Source organism: Hippopotamus amphibius, chromosome 13 (genome assembly GCF_030028045.1).
Source record: "Hippopotamus amphibius kiboko isolate mHipAmp2 chromosome 13, mHipAmp2.hap2, whole genome shotgun sequence".
Classification (NCBI taxonomy): Eukaryota; Metazoa; Chordata; class Mammalia; order Artiodactyla; family Hippopotamidae; genus Hippopotamus; species Hippopotamus amphibius.
In genome coordinates, this window is record NC_080198.1 from 32,497,226 (window position 1) to 32,514,881 (window position 17,656).

At 39.4% G+C, this 17,656-nt stretch overlaps 1 protein-coding gene across 1 annotated transcript in view; it reads left to right on the top strand.

Annotated features, from left to right (window-relative positions):
• ERC2 (ELKS/RAB6-interacting/CAST family member 2) overlaps positions 1–17,656 on the top strand; it is a 913,064-nt gene that overhangs the window by 484,711 nt on the left and 410,697 nt on the right. The window contains exon 13 of the mRNA XM_057705261.1: positions 300–435. Coding sequence (XP_057561244.1) covers positions 300–435 — 136 coding nt within the window. The remainder of the gene's footprint in view (positions 1–299; positions 436–17,656) is intronic.

Genomic DNA, 17,656 nt, shown 5'->3' on the forward strand with positions numbered 1-17,656 from the left:
GAAACCTAAGTTTTGTCTCCTTGGCACTTGTATGTCTCCCCCACTGGACTCCAAGCTCCATGAGGAGGATGAAGACGATACTTGTGTCATTCACCACTGCAGCCTCGCTGCCATTCTGGCACCTAGCATTAAGTGGGTGCTCAAGACATACTTGTGGTTGAATGAATGGAATATTTTGAGGTCCTAAATTTTTCTGAACCCATAGCAAAATATTCTATACTTAGTACTCCTACTTCTATTATGATAACATATTATCTTCCAGTGTTTGAATTTAACCAAACTGTGCTGACTTTTCTCAGGCATATGAAGGATCAGAATAAGAAGGTAGCCAACCTCAAGCACAATCAACAGTTGGAAAAAAAGAAGAATGCCCAGTTACTGGAAGAAGTCCGCAGGCGAGAGGATAGCATGGCTGACAACTCTCAGCACTTGCAGGTAAGCCCAGGCTTCTCCTCTCAACCCTTAAATAATTGGAGGTTGACTCCCTCCAAAATGTGCTCCTTGCTGTGGGAAAATATGCATGGAGACAGTGGACTTGCCTTTGCTCTGAGTCCAGCACTAACAGTGTGCTCCCAGGGAACCCACAGGTCTTTCTGAGTGCGGAGCATCATTTTCCAAACAGTGCCCAAGAAAGGCTGCTGATGGCGGAGCCTGTTAATGCTGCACACAGTCTCTTAGTTCCCGTACCTCACCTTAAAAGGTAAGGGCTGCGGTTATAGAGTTGGCAAGAAGCTTAAAACAGAAATGTCTTCCTATTAGAATTATATTGAACTTGTTTTGGTGTCAGAAGGGAAATGTATGGGTATTATCACAGAAAATATTTGGAAGAGGATGCATGAAACTGATTTCAGACAGTTTACAGAACTGGTTTTGTTTTGTTCAAAACTCCAAGGCTCTGGTCATTATTCTGTCTTTTCTGTGGAATATAGTTATCTCTGAATGGATGGCCCTATCTCAGAAACCGACCAACCCACTGAAAACACCAATTTTTCCTCATTAACCATCCCTATTTTTGGCAAAAGAGCTTTTCCTATGTGCTTAATAAAACATTCGAGCTAAAAGAGGGTATTTGCTTTGAAGTTCCTTTATTTATTCCAGTGTGCCTTTAAACAGAGCAGTTCAAGTTGGCTGGAGTTCATGTTAAATTCTGCTTATTAATTAGTGTCTTTCCCTAGTTATATATTAGGTCTCCTCCTTGGAGATAGAAGAAGTTAGATAATTTCAGTATGTACTCATAATTCTTTTTTTTAATTGACCAAGAGAGAAATAAATAATTATTCTAGATCAGGAAATACAAGGAAATGTCTTGCCCAGAACATGGCACAAGGTGATTACTTAGTCAACATTAGTTTCTTTTTTCTGTGTCCTGGAGGTGCCTTAGTGCTGTTAGTTAAGTCCCTTTACATCAGTGACTGATGTGGATAGCATGATAGTAGCATCAGGTCCTTTGTTCACTCCTGGGATCATCTTCGAATGGACTGATTGTTTATTTGAATCCATAGCTTCCTCGATGTTTTTGCCAAATTAGTCCCAAGGTTTTGGGTGTTAGTTCTCCCATGAATCATATGAGATATTATATTAGAGCCTACAAACTGAGATAATAACTAAAATTTGCAGAATTTTATTGCCTTGTCAGACATGTATTCTTATTTATTCCTCACAATAATGTTGGTGATTTTATATATGGCAATACTAGAGTCTCAGAAAACTTATGAAGTGGCAACCTAGTAAGGGGTGGAGGTAGATCTGACTTCAGGTCTTCCTGTCTTCAAGAGACTAATGTAGAGGAACAATAACAGTAGTGGATACCGTTTATTGAATTTTCAGTATGCTGTGCACTGTGCTATGTACTTTATAGCAGCTATTTAATTCTTATGTCAACTGGATCAGTTGGGACTTTTATTTCCAAATAAGTGACAGGAACACGACAACCTGAACTAAGCAAAAAAAAAAAAAATGGAATCTTTTGGATCAATAAACCGAAAAGGCCAGGAGTAGACTTCAGATCTGACTACATGCAGATATTCAAGCTTTGGCATCAGGAATCTGTCTTCATTCTACTCATAGGCGTCCTTTGCTTTTTGTTGCCTTGATTCTCAGGAAGGCTATCCACAGTGATGCTAACTATCGCCACTAGCAGCCAGCCTACATTCTGTAAGTGCAGTCACCCCAGGGGGAGAAGAAAAGTTCTTTCTGAGTAGTTCTAGCAAAACTTCAAAGGCCGATAGAATAAATAAATTGGCTGGGCCAGGATCAAGTTATATGATTACCTGGAACCTAGGGAGAGAGGGTTAATCTCACCCAAATCTGCTGGGCTGAGATTGAGGACAGGTGATCTCCCACAAGAAAAAGAGGAGTTCTGTTCAGAATGGGTGCTGGGCAGGTAAAATCACAGAGATCCTCTGTAACCATAATATGGAGTAGATTAACTATCATTTGATATATGAGAAGAAGTAGGCCCTTAGAGGTTAAATAACTTGCCCCAAATTATTTAGCTAGTAAGTGGCAGTAGTGGGACTCAAATACAGGTCTGGCTATCTTCAAATGGTGAGAGTTCTGGAGAATTAAGAGAGGAAGGTAAGAAAACTGTGGAGTGGCAGAGAGACGTCATGGAACAGGTTGGATTGGAGCTGAATAAGTTTGACATGGAAGGGATAGAGCAGTAGGGAAGGCTCACCAGGTAGCAGAACTATCAGAGACAGTACAGAGGCTGTAGAGAGCAAGGTACAGTCAGAGCACAAAATATAATAGATCAATTGGTTATGGTTGCAGTGAGGTTCAGTGTTGTTGTTATCTTTCTTAGCTGGCTCTGGAGCTAGAATGCATAGGATTCAAGTTTCTGAATTTACTAGCTGAGTGTCCTTGAGCAGGTTACTTGACTTCCCTAAGCCTCAATTTCCTCATCTGTAAAATGAGAATAATAATTGCATCTACTCCAGAGTTATTGTGAGGATTAAAGAGTCAATGCATATAAAGAATTTAAAACTGTACTTGTCATAAGCAATGCTCAAAATAAGTGTTAATGGTGAACTGTTGTTATAGTAACAAGGAAAAGATAAAAGAAACATTTTTTAGGGTGTCTATTATATGCGTGGGTATTTATATAGTTCTACTCTGATATGCACCAAGCATCAAAGTTTTTGTTTTTTCTATATATAGTAATTTTTTCTTTTCTAAGGGCACATCTAGTTATGGAAGTTGATGTCTTGTTTTGGCCCATGAACTTTTGTAAAGCAGTATTTTCATGAGGGTCCTTGATAACTACCTCATAGGCATGTTCATAAAAGATAGCATGGTCTGGAATTGCTTAGTTGCATTCCTGACCACCCCAAATAAAGGATAGTATTGGAAATGCAATAAAAAGTAATCACGATTAATTTTGATGAAAGTGTCTCTGGTTAAGGTTAATAGAGAGTGAAACTCCCACTTTCCTGGATTGTTAAGTAGATGTATTCAGATGCCTTCTGAAGACAGAACTTTCCTTTCTGGGGGCACTTGGTTTTTTAGTATTGCTGTTGTTTTAGGTACTTTCTGTTTATAAGTTAGCCTGTTAATCCCTTTAAGTATCAATCAACCAGGATCTGGTTTGGTTGGTTGGTTGATTGGTTGGTAGGTAGCTGTGGGATTGGCACTTACTAAATGTGATTTATTCTACACCAGCATTTTGTAATGGTTGGACACCCTGACTTCATGATTTCAACCAACCAAATAGCTATTGTATCCAGAAAAATTTCAGGTAAAGCACTGCCTGCAACAGTAATAGCTGTTGGATCAGGCTCCAAGGAGAAATCAAAGAGATTCATCCAGCTGGCATGAAAATTGGAGACAAATTTGAATGTAGATAGAGTGACCATGTTATTTATTCTCCAAACCAGGATACAGGCAAAAACTGGGCCTTTTCACTCAAACCTAGAAACACAATCATGCTAAGAAACATTTTACAAACTCACCCTTCTTTAGTTCCTAAGTTTATAGTTTTATGGCAGGAATTGCAAACTCAAATGCCTTCAGGGTATAGGCTGTTTACATAAATAAGAAGCAGGTTGGCAGTTAAGAAAATTTATGATGTCTGGTTCTTTCAGCTTGTTTTTTTTTGGTAGAGATGTATCAGTTAGCAATTGCCATAATAATGCCGTGTAGCAAATCACCCCCAAACTCAGTGACTTTGAAGCATTAATAGTTATCCTCACAGATTTTTAGGTGGACACAGTAGCTCAAGCTGCTCCACATCTGCTGCTCACTCAGATTTGTGGGCGGCTGGGGCAGCTCTGTTCCACATGTGTTTATTCTGAGACTCAGGCTGAGGGGCATCAGCAACCCAAGGGAAGCTCTTTTTGTGACAGCAGAGGCACAAGACAGTAAGGAAAGACATGCTAGGCCTCATAAGGCCTAGTCTTAAACTAACATTGTGATTTTTTTACCCCACATCAAGGCACATGAGTAAGCTAATTGTCATTCACTGGGGAACTACACTCTGTTCATGAGGAGAACATTTTAAAGAAGTAGATACAAGGAAGGGTGAAGAATTGAGACCAGTCATTAAATCTGTTAAAAGAGATAAGGTTTGGAGAAATATTTCTCTATTATAAGAAAAACAATAACATAAAAATAATGAAAAATTACAGCTTCGGTGGCCTTAGTCTATGGATGTACTTGTGCATGGTGGGGACTGTAAGGAACTCAAGAGCCCATGCTTCATCCAAAGGAGTTGGGACCACTAAGCTTTGGCTGGATGTTGCTACAAAGGTGGGCCTAGCGTTGAGGGACCTTCTGATTGCCATAAAATGTGAATTTTTATGTGAAATCCATGGATTTTAGAAAGTTGGTTCCATTTTTTTTAAAGCACTCTTTGGGTCCAGTGAAATACATGTGCTGGTGAATTGACCATTGGTTTGCAGTCTGTATTGCACAGCCTTATGCTCTGATCCTACTGGTTTCATGTAGTGTAAATAAAGAGACTAAGAATGCACCCTAGCTAGCCCCGCTTGAGGAGCGATGGCAGTGTAGCATATTTGTGCGAGTTCTTTTTTTTTTTTGTCGGAAAATACCTTGACTACTTTGAATTATTGTTCCTCAGAGGACATACCCACAAATCTATAGGAATAGAGAGTGTTCCTAATTGAACTTCTAAAAAAATTTTTTTGAGAATTGGCAAGGAGAGCAGAAGGGAAAGATAAAGAGCCAGGGAGTTGAACTGTCCAGAGTTCAAATAGTGGCCCATATTATTTTTAGCTCAGGACCTTGAGGAAGGCAGAGTCTTTCTGCCCCTCACTTTTTTCATCTGTAAGTGGGGATTATACTCTCTACCTCCCTGGGTGGGTTAAATAAGATGAGGTTTATGAAAGAGCCTAGCATAGTACCTGATCTATGTGGGGTTCAGTTATTACAGCTTTCTCCCACAGAGACTGATAATGAGCTTTTAAACACAGAAGACAGTGACTTTTGGGAGTATTACTCAACAAATCCTTTGCAACTATTTTATACTGATGAGTAACACAGATATACAGCACACACCAGTAAATGAAAGTTTCCAATAAAGCATTAAAGAAACATTTTGGGCAATAAGGAGGAAAAATTAAAACATTTTTCAAACTTATGTTGAATTGTGTATGAAAGTAAGATGTGAAAGATCGTGATTTTCTTGTATAATTCTCTAGAACTGTTCCCCAGGACACAGATTATGCAGCATAATATTTATGTCTGGCCTTTGGGCTTTGGGCTTCTGTGTGTCCCACTAGAGCCCACATGGACATTTTTCAACAAGGTGTTTTGCCGGAGATTCACACTAAATCGTCATTACCAGAATAGGATGCATTTCCCCCCCAACTTCTAGCTATTTCTTGCTGAGTAAATATGCCAATTTGAAATCCCAGTGGACATCTTTGTAGATTTTGGCTGCATTTTACCCTGTGCAGCTTATCGAGTTAATGAACTAACATTCTAAGAAATACACACGCCAATATTTTATGCTCCTTTTCTGTTGTATGTCTGCAGAATTCTCTTCAATTTATTGCCTGAAAACTAGTCTGTTCTTGTATGCTTCCGTTTCCAAATTATAGGTTCCCAGGGAACTGTAAAGTTTCTTTTCTGCCAGTGGTTAAACCCAAGTGTGATCAGTTTAAAAAGCAAATGAATGTTCCCATTTATTCTTGTCCTTTTAGTAAAGATCTAAAAAATTTAAAAAAACATAGATAATTTTCATTTTCAATTTGTGCAACTCTGTACATCCATATCTTTTTTTCCAATAGGACTTCCTTTACTTTGCTCCTCCAGTTAGAGTTGGAATCAGCTAACAGAGGAAGTGTAACAAACAACATAAACCTCAAAAATGTGTAGCTTTCAGCAAAACATATAGTTCATTATGAAGTTCCCAAGCTTTGCTAAGTTTTTTCTTCTTAGAGGGACACGTATGTTTTAAGCAGCAGTTTTTAAGTCTCATATCTGTACCTTCATCTCTCTAAGTCACTGAGTTAAGTTCAATTCCCTAAGCTTAAAATTGTTACTCTAACTGTGATCTATGTTCATGTGTTATGGTACACTTCTAAATACTGCCATTAGAAGAAACCTGACCAGCAGAGTTAACAGATTCATCATTGTCAAAATATGATTATTTAGTTTCTAGTTTTTCATGGCTGTTTCGTAGACACAGTGTAGAGTGATTTAGGAAGGCTCCATTTCAGCCATCTTGTTCAACATATGGAAAGATGAGAAAAGTCATCCTAACGTAGGTTTAAAAGAAAAATCCACATTTGTTCAAATTTTCATTAGAACTTAATATGATTTTTTTAATACTACAAGGTGTTTTATTTCTTTTGTCTTGTGATATTTCTACCTTAATGGGTAGAGATTGGGAAGTTCCATTAAGTTATGGATAAATTCCATCGCATTGTTGAAATGTGGACTGAGCTTCATCCAACATTTCCAGACTCTGTTCATGGTTTCAGACGATGAGAAATACTCAAGTATTTGCAAGTCTGCGGAGGACACAGAACATTGGCAAGGGGGACTGAGGGTTAGTACAGAAGTGCTTTCTTTTCTTGGGGATTTATTTTGACATTAGTTTTTCTTTCACACTATAATCCCCCACGAGTCAAAAAATGACTTTTGTTGCAGCAGGTCCCTGTAGGCATTCTCAGAAAATCTTATTTGACAATCAGTTTCTAGTAGCCTTGAGTCCAAGTCGTTACTCTTTTAGTAACTCATAGACTGTCAGGGGTGACAAGGCATCCTGTGCAATGTATTTAGGAGCTAACCATTTGTTACAAATGTTCCAAGAAGCCAAGTGAAATCATGTAAATAAAACTGTTGTATGCAGAGTTTTTCTTCTTTCCTCCCAATAAAGTATTACTTGTTTTTCCAAAAGTGCAGTAACTTGCATATTTCTTCTGAGAAATGTCTTCTGCTTTTTCCTGAGGATTTGTGACCTAATCCTCCACTTCATATAGCCCCTCTGTACAAACACAATATATTTCTATGGAAAAGAAAGGTTTACCCTTAATCAAGTGTTGCCTAATCTACCTACTAAATTACTCCCTGGAAACAGAGTGGGGTTCATTATTCTTTGCTGCAGGGTTTTCAGGTTTCACTCCATTAGTGCCTCTTCCGCAGTCCTCAGCAAAGTGAATGTTTGTTTGTCAAAGATAGAAGATCCTGCAGAACAAAATGTAACATATTTGTCAAATGAAATCACTGTTATTATGGGGGTAGAGTCTTGAATGATCTGGAATAACAAAGCTTGAGGGGATGATGCTGGAAAAACGAATCTTGCTAGAATGATAGGATAATCTTATTCATTTCAATGGAGGTTACTTAGGATTAGACTATTTAAAAAATATCCCATTTTTGTGCCTTTTGGTCCCTGAAATACAAATTGATAAGGGGAAGGCAACATGCATCCTTCTATGATCTCCAGTGCGAATTAGAAGCAGACATAGATGTGCTAAAGGGAAGGATGTGCTTCTGCTCTAGCAAGAGAGGGGGGCTTGCTTTGTAGAGTCTGCTTTTCCTCTGTTTACCTTTAACTTTGACCTCTGGGTTTATTTTGAGGTGAGGTTTGGGCTGTAAACTGGAGACATCATTTTTGTATGTTTATTAAAATCACTGCTGATGACCAATTTAGCCAATAATAACAGTAATGCAGCTCAGCTAGAGCCCTGTGTGCTTCTCAGAGTGCTTTTATCTTTCTTTCCCTGGTGAAAGTTTGTGAACCAGAAATCATGCTTTAAAAGCCACTGAGTAATGAGAACTTTAAGGTGTGTACTTGGGAGCATCTGTATGTTTTTCTTCTGTTCTGCTTGAATCTATACCATGTGCAGCATAATTTTCAAAGTACACAATGAAGGCATTACTGAAGAATCTACACTTGAAGGCAAGGGGACTGAAAGAAGGAAAAAAAGTTCTGGTAGCACACATTATTTTTTCAAAGGTAGAATTTACATAATAACTCACATGGGATTCTGGGATTCAGTAATCCCTAGGGGGCAGTTGTGTTCAACATGCATCAAAAGAGCCAGTCCAGTTAAACCAGCTCTTCCTGGCCAGGGTAGTTATGGTAGGTTTGCCCTGAGATATGGCTACCAGAGGTTAGTCATGGGGGCACCTGCAAATCACAGTGCATGTCACACTGACATCAATAACCTCTTTCTAATAGATGCTGGTATTTCAGCACATTGCTGGCCAAGGTGGAGACCTGGGCATGGTTAATTTAAAAAAAAAAGTTAACTTTGACTTATGGCTTATCCAAAGTATTGCTAAGCTGTATATTCAAACACTCCAGATTATGGAAATGACAATCAATGACATGGGCAGTGATTTAGATGGAAATCTTGCAAAAAAGAAAATACAACTCTAAAATCTTGTTCCTATTCACTTAATAGTCACTCTTGTAATACGTGTTTGGGAAGTTGGTAATTTGGATTTATGACACTTTTAATTTCTTCTCTGCTATTACACTTCCCTCTACACTTTACATATGTTGCCTGTAAAAAACCCTGCAAGGTTAAGCAATCATAAGTTTTTCTTACTAGAAAGGACCGTAGACTTTGTTTAATACAAGCCCCTTGTTTTGCTGATGAGGGAAGTAGGGCCCAGCAAAAGACAAATGACCTGCCCAGGATCCCAGAAGGAGTTATTGGCCAAAGGGAGACCAGATCTCAGGCCTTCTGCATTCTTGTCCAGTGCTGTTTGTGCAGCCCTCTGGTTCCATAAGATACATCTGCCTTAGTAGGATTTGAATCATTAACCCGAAGGTCCAAAGATCAGGCCTGTGCTCCGTCAGTGCTGGATTTTAGATTGACTGTCTAAGATGACATAAAATTACCCCTCACAATAAACTAAGCTTTATGCATATTTTATAAACAAGGTATTCTATCATCTCCTGTTCTCTGATGTTTTTAAAATTAAAGAAGTGGCAAATCAGCAGTGAAGAGAATTGCTATGAGAACTGTATGAAGCTTAGGACTCTTCAGATGATAAATAAAAACTGGTTTAAGTTTTTCTATCTTTGCCACTTTTTCTCATTCTTAGAGATTGGTCACCCATGAAGAGACTCAGGAAGTCTTTTGTCATGGAAAACAAGTGTGGTTTGCTTAGAGAGTTCAACAATAACAACGAGAGTTGCTACTTTTTATTGAGCGATGAACTAGGCCAAGGATAATGTCTTTGGTTGAGTTCCTTGGGAAATTTAGAGTCTGAGATTATTATGTGGGAGGTTGGTTGGGAGTGCTCTCAGGAAGGGAGGGAAGCAGGGTTGAGCACGGGAAGAAACAATGTAGTTGCAGCCAAAGGCCTCAGCAGTTCCTATCAGTTGCTCTGGAGTTGGGGTGGCCTTTTGGACAGAATTGAGCCCAGTTGAGATGAGAGGGCTGCACCTTTGTAACCCCTCATTAACAATCAATGAATGCAGACAACCCTTGGGGAGGGCAAGGCAGCTCTCAGGGAGGGCACATCCCTGGAAGCTGGGGAATGAGTGCCTTAGTCCTGAAGATGAATCTGGGCAGCACACCACTGCATCTACAGCAAGTATCCAGTAGGTATGTTGCACTCTTCCCTTTGCCACCCACAACAGACATGCACATCTAATCTCAGGACTCTCTTGCCCACCTAGCTTCATAAATTTTTCAATACAAGCAGCTGTTAAAAACCAATCCTAGTTGGCCAAGTTGCCCTCTATACACATTGACTTGTTTAAGCTTCCCAACAAACAAATCATGTTACTACCATCTTTGAAGCTGTTTTTACAGATTAGATGATTGTGACTTGATGATGTTAAGCAAGAGAAAGAGCTGGCATTTTTCTCGGGTCTCAACTACAGTAACTATAGCAACAGTGAAAATAATGATCAGGCTAATCCAAAAACACGTAGAAAAGTTAGATGACATATCTTGGGTAAGGAGGCTTCACATGGATTTTATAGGGTACTGGTTAAACTTCTTTTAATTAATGGGATAGCCTTAAATGCTTCTTTAAAGCATCTAAAGCTCTGTCTTCATGTTGCCTCAGTTTGGCAAGCAGCCCCACTGATGTTTGTTGAGGACTTTTGTGTGCCAGGTGCTGTGCTACCTGCTGGGCATTTAACAATCAGTATGATAATTCTTTACCCTTGAATATCTCAAGATTTTTTCTTCTGACTAAACGTGTCTTTGCAGCAGTTTCTGTAGGTAAACTAGAGAGTGTGTTCCTGGGCTGTTGCTTGTTCTGGGATGCAAGGTTTGAAAGAGGTAACAGTGATGATGTTTCTGTAGCTGGAGCCTTGGGGAGCCAGAGCAGAAAGCTCCAGAAGGCCTTATGAAGGACAGCTCTGCAGTGGGGCTTCTAGTGTCTGAGTGGGTGAGAGATGAAAGTACCAAGGGAGTTGAGGATATGAATTTTGTTTTAGGCTCAGTCTCTAATTAGCTGTGTGATTTTGAGCAAGGGATTTATTTTTCTCTTTGAGCCTGCTTGTTTTGTCTACAAAACAGGAGGCTTGTATTGGGTAAGGGCCCATTCAACTCTGAAATCCTGAGGTCCTGGGACTAACTGAAGGATGCATACGTGTGATGGATTAAAAATGCCACCTGCGAGGGTAGTTCATGGTTTCTACTGCTGCTGCCCAAATACAGCATTCATGTCAGTGGTAAGGATGTCTTCCAGTTGGGAATCCAGGAAAATGGGGGAAACTGGTCTCCTTCAGTACCAGCCCTGTCATATAATATATGGTTTTAAATATAATTTATTCTAAGAACTCATTCTGTTTTCCATCTGAATCACAAGGTCTGCCATTTTTTGAAAACTTTTGTATGGTGCACTAAAACATTGTTTTCTTTCTTTAGAATAGTTGGTTATAATAATACATCCACCAATTATTACTTTTCTGGTATAAGATAAAGATTAGAACTGTGACAGTCAGTCTGGACACAAGATATACAAGGCAGGAACTCCTCAGAATTGACCTACTTGGGTTACAGACTTATTTCTCAAGGGCAGGAGCTATGTGGCTCTTAAATGTAATTATTTGTGAAGTAGACTATTATTTTAATAAGCCACTATGTCAATAGGGGCTATTTTCCCCCCTCAACTGTGTGGGTCATAGTGAGCTGTGGGAAAATAGAAAGAGACTAATTTGACAAAAACCTGGTTGATATTATCTAGGTTCACATTTCCCAAACACATTTATGAAAGTGAAGATCTTTAAGATACTATTAGAAAAAAGCGTTCTATTTGTCAAATGCCTTTGGAAAACAATAAGGACTGCCTCCTTCACTTGGACAGTCACCATGAATATTAACGTATTAAAGACCCTGAGAAGTGCTGCGATCAAGAGAACTGTTTAATGTTCTTTAATCTAAAATTTCTCCAAATCATTTGACAAAAGAAGTCTTCCTTCCCACTCCTACCCCCAAACATCTGTTAGCATTGCAAAGAATTATTTTAGGAAACTTGGGCAAATGCTGACCTAGGCAATTTACAATGCTGATAGCTGAATTTTACATCAGCTCTTTGATTACAGTTTGAGGTTAAACAAACTATAATGATGCTTTATTAAGCATTATATTATCTTTGCTAAATAGAATTCACCTGGGCATCTTAAAATGGCTTTACACCTGCTACCTGATTAAAAAGTTCTATTAGAATGATTGGCCAACAAACTTCTACTTTCGATATACTTTAAAAAATTGTACCTCATTTAAAAAGTTGATGTGAAGTAAACTTGAAAAATGTTTATGACAGGCATAGTAGTATTTCCTTCTGTCAGTCCTTGACTCTGGGATCTGCATTGACTTCTGATTATAAGCTCACATTATGCTATGCCCCAAACCCAAATTTGATGAGGAATATTTTGATTGGAGATATGAAAATTATTCCAACCTTAAAATATAAAATTGAATTTTTAAGGTATCCATTGTTAATTCTCACTTGGATGCAGTTTTGCCCTCTTCCTGCTAAAGCAGTTCATTGGCAGTGTGGAATATAGTGCTTTAGGTTCCTGTTATGCTGTCAAAATCAATTATATGGGTTGAAAATGAAGCACAGAGCGTCCCTGTGTCATTACTAGTGGGCTCGTTTTTATTTTTGGCTGTGAAAGGATCCTTATAAGAAATTAGAAAACTGCAAATTTGAACATGTTAACAGTTAAACAATATAACCTTGAATGTATGTCTCCTGGATGGCTGAGTCTGATCATAAATGGGCCTATAATTTCTGAATGAACTGCACCTCTCTTAACCTGGCTTAATGATGGCTTTACCCTTTTACTCATCTTACAAGATTATTTACCCTTGTACCCTAAAGGGGGAATTAAGGCCATGTAAGACTGTGGCTTCGTTCACCTGGTTAAAGTTTCACTTCACAGGAATCACCACAGTCCAATATTTGAGACCAGGTTAGTGGTTAAAATTGCATCTTTAGGGGCTGTGGTGTCTGGGAGATATATTACAAGTGGAGGGAGAATCCTCTTTTCATTTTCAACAGATTCTATAATGTTTTTAATTCTTAAAATTTTTTAATTATATAAAAATTAGGTCATGTCTCTATATTTTAGATGCTGATGAAATGAAAGTTTCTTTCATATATTCATTAATTCCACAGCCATTTGTGTCAGGCTCTGTACCAACCTCTTGGGTTTCTGAGACCCTGACAGATTTAACCATGATGACATAATCATAATGTAAGACGTACTAGGAAATGGGGGAGTACAGCCCAAAGAGATTTTTCTGTAGTTTAGACTAGGCAGCAGTACAAGTTCAGAAGATGAACATTCTAAGCAAAAGCAGCCTGAATTTGTCCACCTAAGGCAGCTCTTTCCTGCAAATGTTTCCAGGATGAGGGCTGGGCCCCTTCCCTGTTTCTGATGAGTACTTCCAACACTTATGAGTCAGGAAATATCATCATATATACCCAAATATAAGCCACCCTGATTACAAAGCCACCTACTGTTTCTCAAAGAGAAGTTTCAAAAAAATTTTTCAGGTTGGAATATATAAACTTATAGGGGTATAGATAAAATCGTCACGATGTCTACTTATGATGTTTATTTCGTTAATTTAGTTACATCCAAAATCACTCATTACTTTTTGCCACTCTTGTATTTAATGGCATACTCATTCACTCTCCACAAGCATCCTCTGAGAGTCAATGACATCCCTGGAGGGACTTTTCCATCATCTGGTACAGTCTTTCCAGTCTAGTTGCCTTCACCTCTAAATGGTTTGACACTTTTATCTCTTTACCATGCAGAATGGTACTTGCTTTTATTAAGGTGTGTTTTTAACCACACTGGTTAAGATCACGGACTCCTGGGTTGACTCCCAATGTTGCCATTTGCTAGCCGTGTGATGTGTGACGGGTTAAGTTTCTGGATCTCAGGTGATGACAGTACCCTCCTCCTAGTGGTCATTTGGAAAACAGCACATAGCACAGAGTAAGTGTTTGCTGGTGCCGCGATGATGCTGATGAGGATGTGGATGATGTCATGTTGTTGGTCAACGCTTAAACTTGTGAGGGCTCCCTGGAGACCTTACCAGAGTCTGCGGTGCCGTGTGCAATTGGCCCTGGCTTTCTCTGGGAACTCCTCTCTTCCCACTGGCTCCCTCACTGACTACGGCAGCACATCAGTCTCAAGGCTGCCCCGCCCTCAAGTCTGGGCCCTTGACTAGAACGTGCTTTCTTCAATTACGTGTGTGACTTACTCCTTTACTACTTGCGGGTCTCTGCTCAAATGTTATCTCCTCAGAGAGGCTTTCTCTGAAAGCTCTTTTTAATTCATTGTTCTTGTCATTCTTTATGTCCCAACTTTATCTTTCTTCATCATGCATATCACAGTCTAAAAATAAAAATGTACAGTTATTTGTGAACTTGTTTCCTAGCTGTCTTTCCTATGACCACATGGGACTTCGTCCATCTCCCTCACTAGAATGTAGGATTCTCTACGTTTCCAGAACAGTATTGACCTGTGGTAGGCATTCAATACGTATTTTTGACTAACTGAATAAATGAATTATTTTAAGTCAGAAGAATGGAAAAAAGGTCCCATGGCATTTCAGTGGATTGTGAGTGGCTGCCTGGCACAGAGTAGAGAAGGACTGGGGAGTTGTGTCCAGGAGGAAAGAGAAGAGTGCTAAGGCTGCTCAGCAGCAGGGGCTGAGGGCTGGGGGGAGAGCAGGGGGTGTGTGTTCTGAATGAGATGCAGTGGTGACCTCCTTGGGAGTGAGGACCTGTGTCTTATTCAGCGGTATCGTTTCAGTGCCAATATGTAGTAAGATCATAGTAATGTATTAATTATTAATAAGTGGGTGAATGAACGGCTGAATAATCAGATAGGTTAACCATAAATAGAGGATGCACCATTTAGGTTTTGTCCTGAAGTTCGTTGGAATAGAATTTTCCTGCAAGAAGCATTCTTGTTGACATTTGAACATGTGCATCTTCAGAGGTCTGTCCTGGTTATTTTTCCTTTCTTATATAAGCTGCAGGGGGCATCATCTTTTTTTTTTTTTTTTAATTTTATTTATTTATTTATTGGGGCATCATCTTCATTGGAAGCTGCTTGGAGTGGCCGTCAGAGCTGGGAGGAGCAGCTTAATTAGGGGGCCAGAGGTAACATAATTCCCACCCTGCCCTCAGAGCAACTGCCTGTGTGGCAGGCACCCTGTATGAATACATTAGGGAAACAGTCTTCAGACTGGAAACATCTGGAGAAGGTGGAAAAATGGGCGGCAGATCCTTACAGCAGGTTTTTCATCGTATTTTAGTTCTCCAATAGAGCTGTACTTTTGTGAATATTTAGGTTTTTGACCCATTAACTGTTGTATGAGTAAAGAATTTTCTCATTAGCAAAGAGTTTGTTCTTTGTTTAATTGACAGATGGCTAGCGTCATTGAGTATTTACCACCATGCCGTGGGCACCTGCTGTGTGCCAGGCACTGTGCAGGGAGTGTCAAGGTTGTGTAATCACGGTAACTGCATCACTACCACCATCCTAAAGAGTCTAGTTTTTGACACTCTAATTTTCAAATGAATGTTTCTCTGCTCAGCCATCACCCAGAGGAATTTGTGTATATTTCTCAGCATGGTGGCTGTTACTCAAAAGCTTTCTGGAACTCCTCTGGCCACCTTAAAAGCCACACAAGAGGCCTTACTCTTTTGTAATCACAACTTATTCTTTTCTAAAACCAGAGTTTCCTATTTCGATCAGTAGCCTTATTCCCCAGATTTGGTTCTAAGAAACATGTGGCTGTAAAGTTATGCTGCTAGCATTGATGTTTTGTCACAAAAATGTGCCAGACTCTGGAGATGGTTTCAAAGGCAGGTTTCCTAAAATGTCTTGGAGAAAAGCCTGCCTCTCTGGAATAGCTAACAGCCTCCAAGGGAACTGCTTAGAATAGGGACGATGTGCATGGAAATGGGAACATTAGGGCATGATTTGTAACCTTGTCTTGTTTCTTTCAGACCACATTATTTTATTTTGAAATGAAGCAAGCTGGTTTTTAGGCATATAAATAATACACTGATTGGGTTTCCAAGTTTTCAAATGACTTCTATACTATAAGATTCAAAGTCATTTACAACCACACAAAAAACTTTATGTTGCCAAAATTATGTCGACATTTTGGATGACATTGACTCTTTGGAGGCCTCAATTATCCAGAAAATTCCCTGATTTCTTCCCAGTTTTCTTTCTTTATCTATATCTGGGTTTTGGTCCTTTCCCATGGGAAGGCTGCATATCATTGGTTGTAACTTTTCATTCTTTGATGTAGAGATACATACACCTGGAATCCATTCTTTCTTCTGATACCTTACAGCTGTGTGATGTTGAGGTTTCTTGCTGTGCCTCAATGTTATCTTTAAAATGGGGTTAGGAAGACCAGCAACCTCACAGGTTTGTGTGAATCAGTGACGTCTCAGTGTAAAGACATTACCACAGTTCTTTGTGCATGGGATGTGCTCAGGAATGACAGGCACAATTACTTTTGCCATCATCATCATTGTTGTAGTTAGCATTGACCAAATAATGCGTCATTTTCTGATAGGATTGGTGGAAGCCATTGTTAATTTTAGATTTTCTGTTAAACTCTCAATTCCTTGGGTTATACTGTTTTGAAGATTTGTACGTCTGTTCTGGTAGTTTAGCATTGATTAGGAGAAAAATCTAAGATTTATGTCTTCGTATACTTTTTCCCAGCATCGTAAATTTTTTAAACTTTTCTTAATGTTTGGCAGCAAGCCATACCCTCATTGTTCAAGCACACATGCACATATGGTATATATGTATGTATAAAGATATATATTCACGTATGTATATCCATTCCCAGATTGTTTTATTTTCTTGTCTTGAAACATCATAGCCTCCTTAATTTTGCTTGCTGGCTATAGATGACTATATTTTCCACCTCTAAATTAAACACCCAAAGAATTTGACGCGTAGGCACCAAAGTGGTAGCCTTTAAAAAGCCACTGACTTCACACAGACAGATACTTGAGACAGAAAGCCCTTTCTTTCTTGTGCTCACTTGGTGTTTGGCTTCACCTGGTCCCATGAAGTGAACTCTGGGTAGGCTGAGCTAAATATGGCCTTGCGTACCCACGCACAGGAGGTGGGGAAGGGGTTCCCGTAAATTGAGAGGCTGGACACCATCTCCAGGCTGGAGGCCACAGGAGCCAGGAGACTGAGGAGGAAATGGCATGGCTCCTGTGGCCAAGAGGTTTGCCTGAAGTTGGTTTGGGTCACAGAGCACCCTCCGAAAAGACTTTGACAGCTACTTGGTTAATTTGATTGATGCTGTGGAGCGTGGGATGGAGGCAGGACCCCTGAAGAGTATTTATAATGCCCTGCACATACAGGCCACAGAGGCAGCCACAAAACCAAGCTAAACATAAATTTTAGCTATAAAATAAATTTTAGAAATGCGCTGTGTACTCCCCCATTGGACTAAATGCATGCAGCTATGATTATTCTTTCTTCTTACATCTAAAGGATTTTGTTTGCTATCTTTCTTATTACTTAAAGTTTGCAATTAAAACTTGACCTACGAAACCCATGTACAGCTGTATTGCTGCGAAATTAAGACTCTGTTCCTTGGCTTTATCTTTGCATAGAGCGCAGGTTTTCTCCTTTCCGAGCCGGAAGGTTGGTGCTTGTGATCAGGCACCGTTGTTTTCTTTGTTTTTCATGATAATT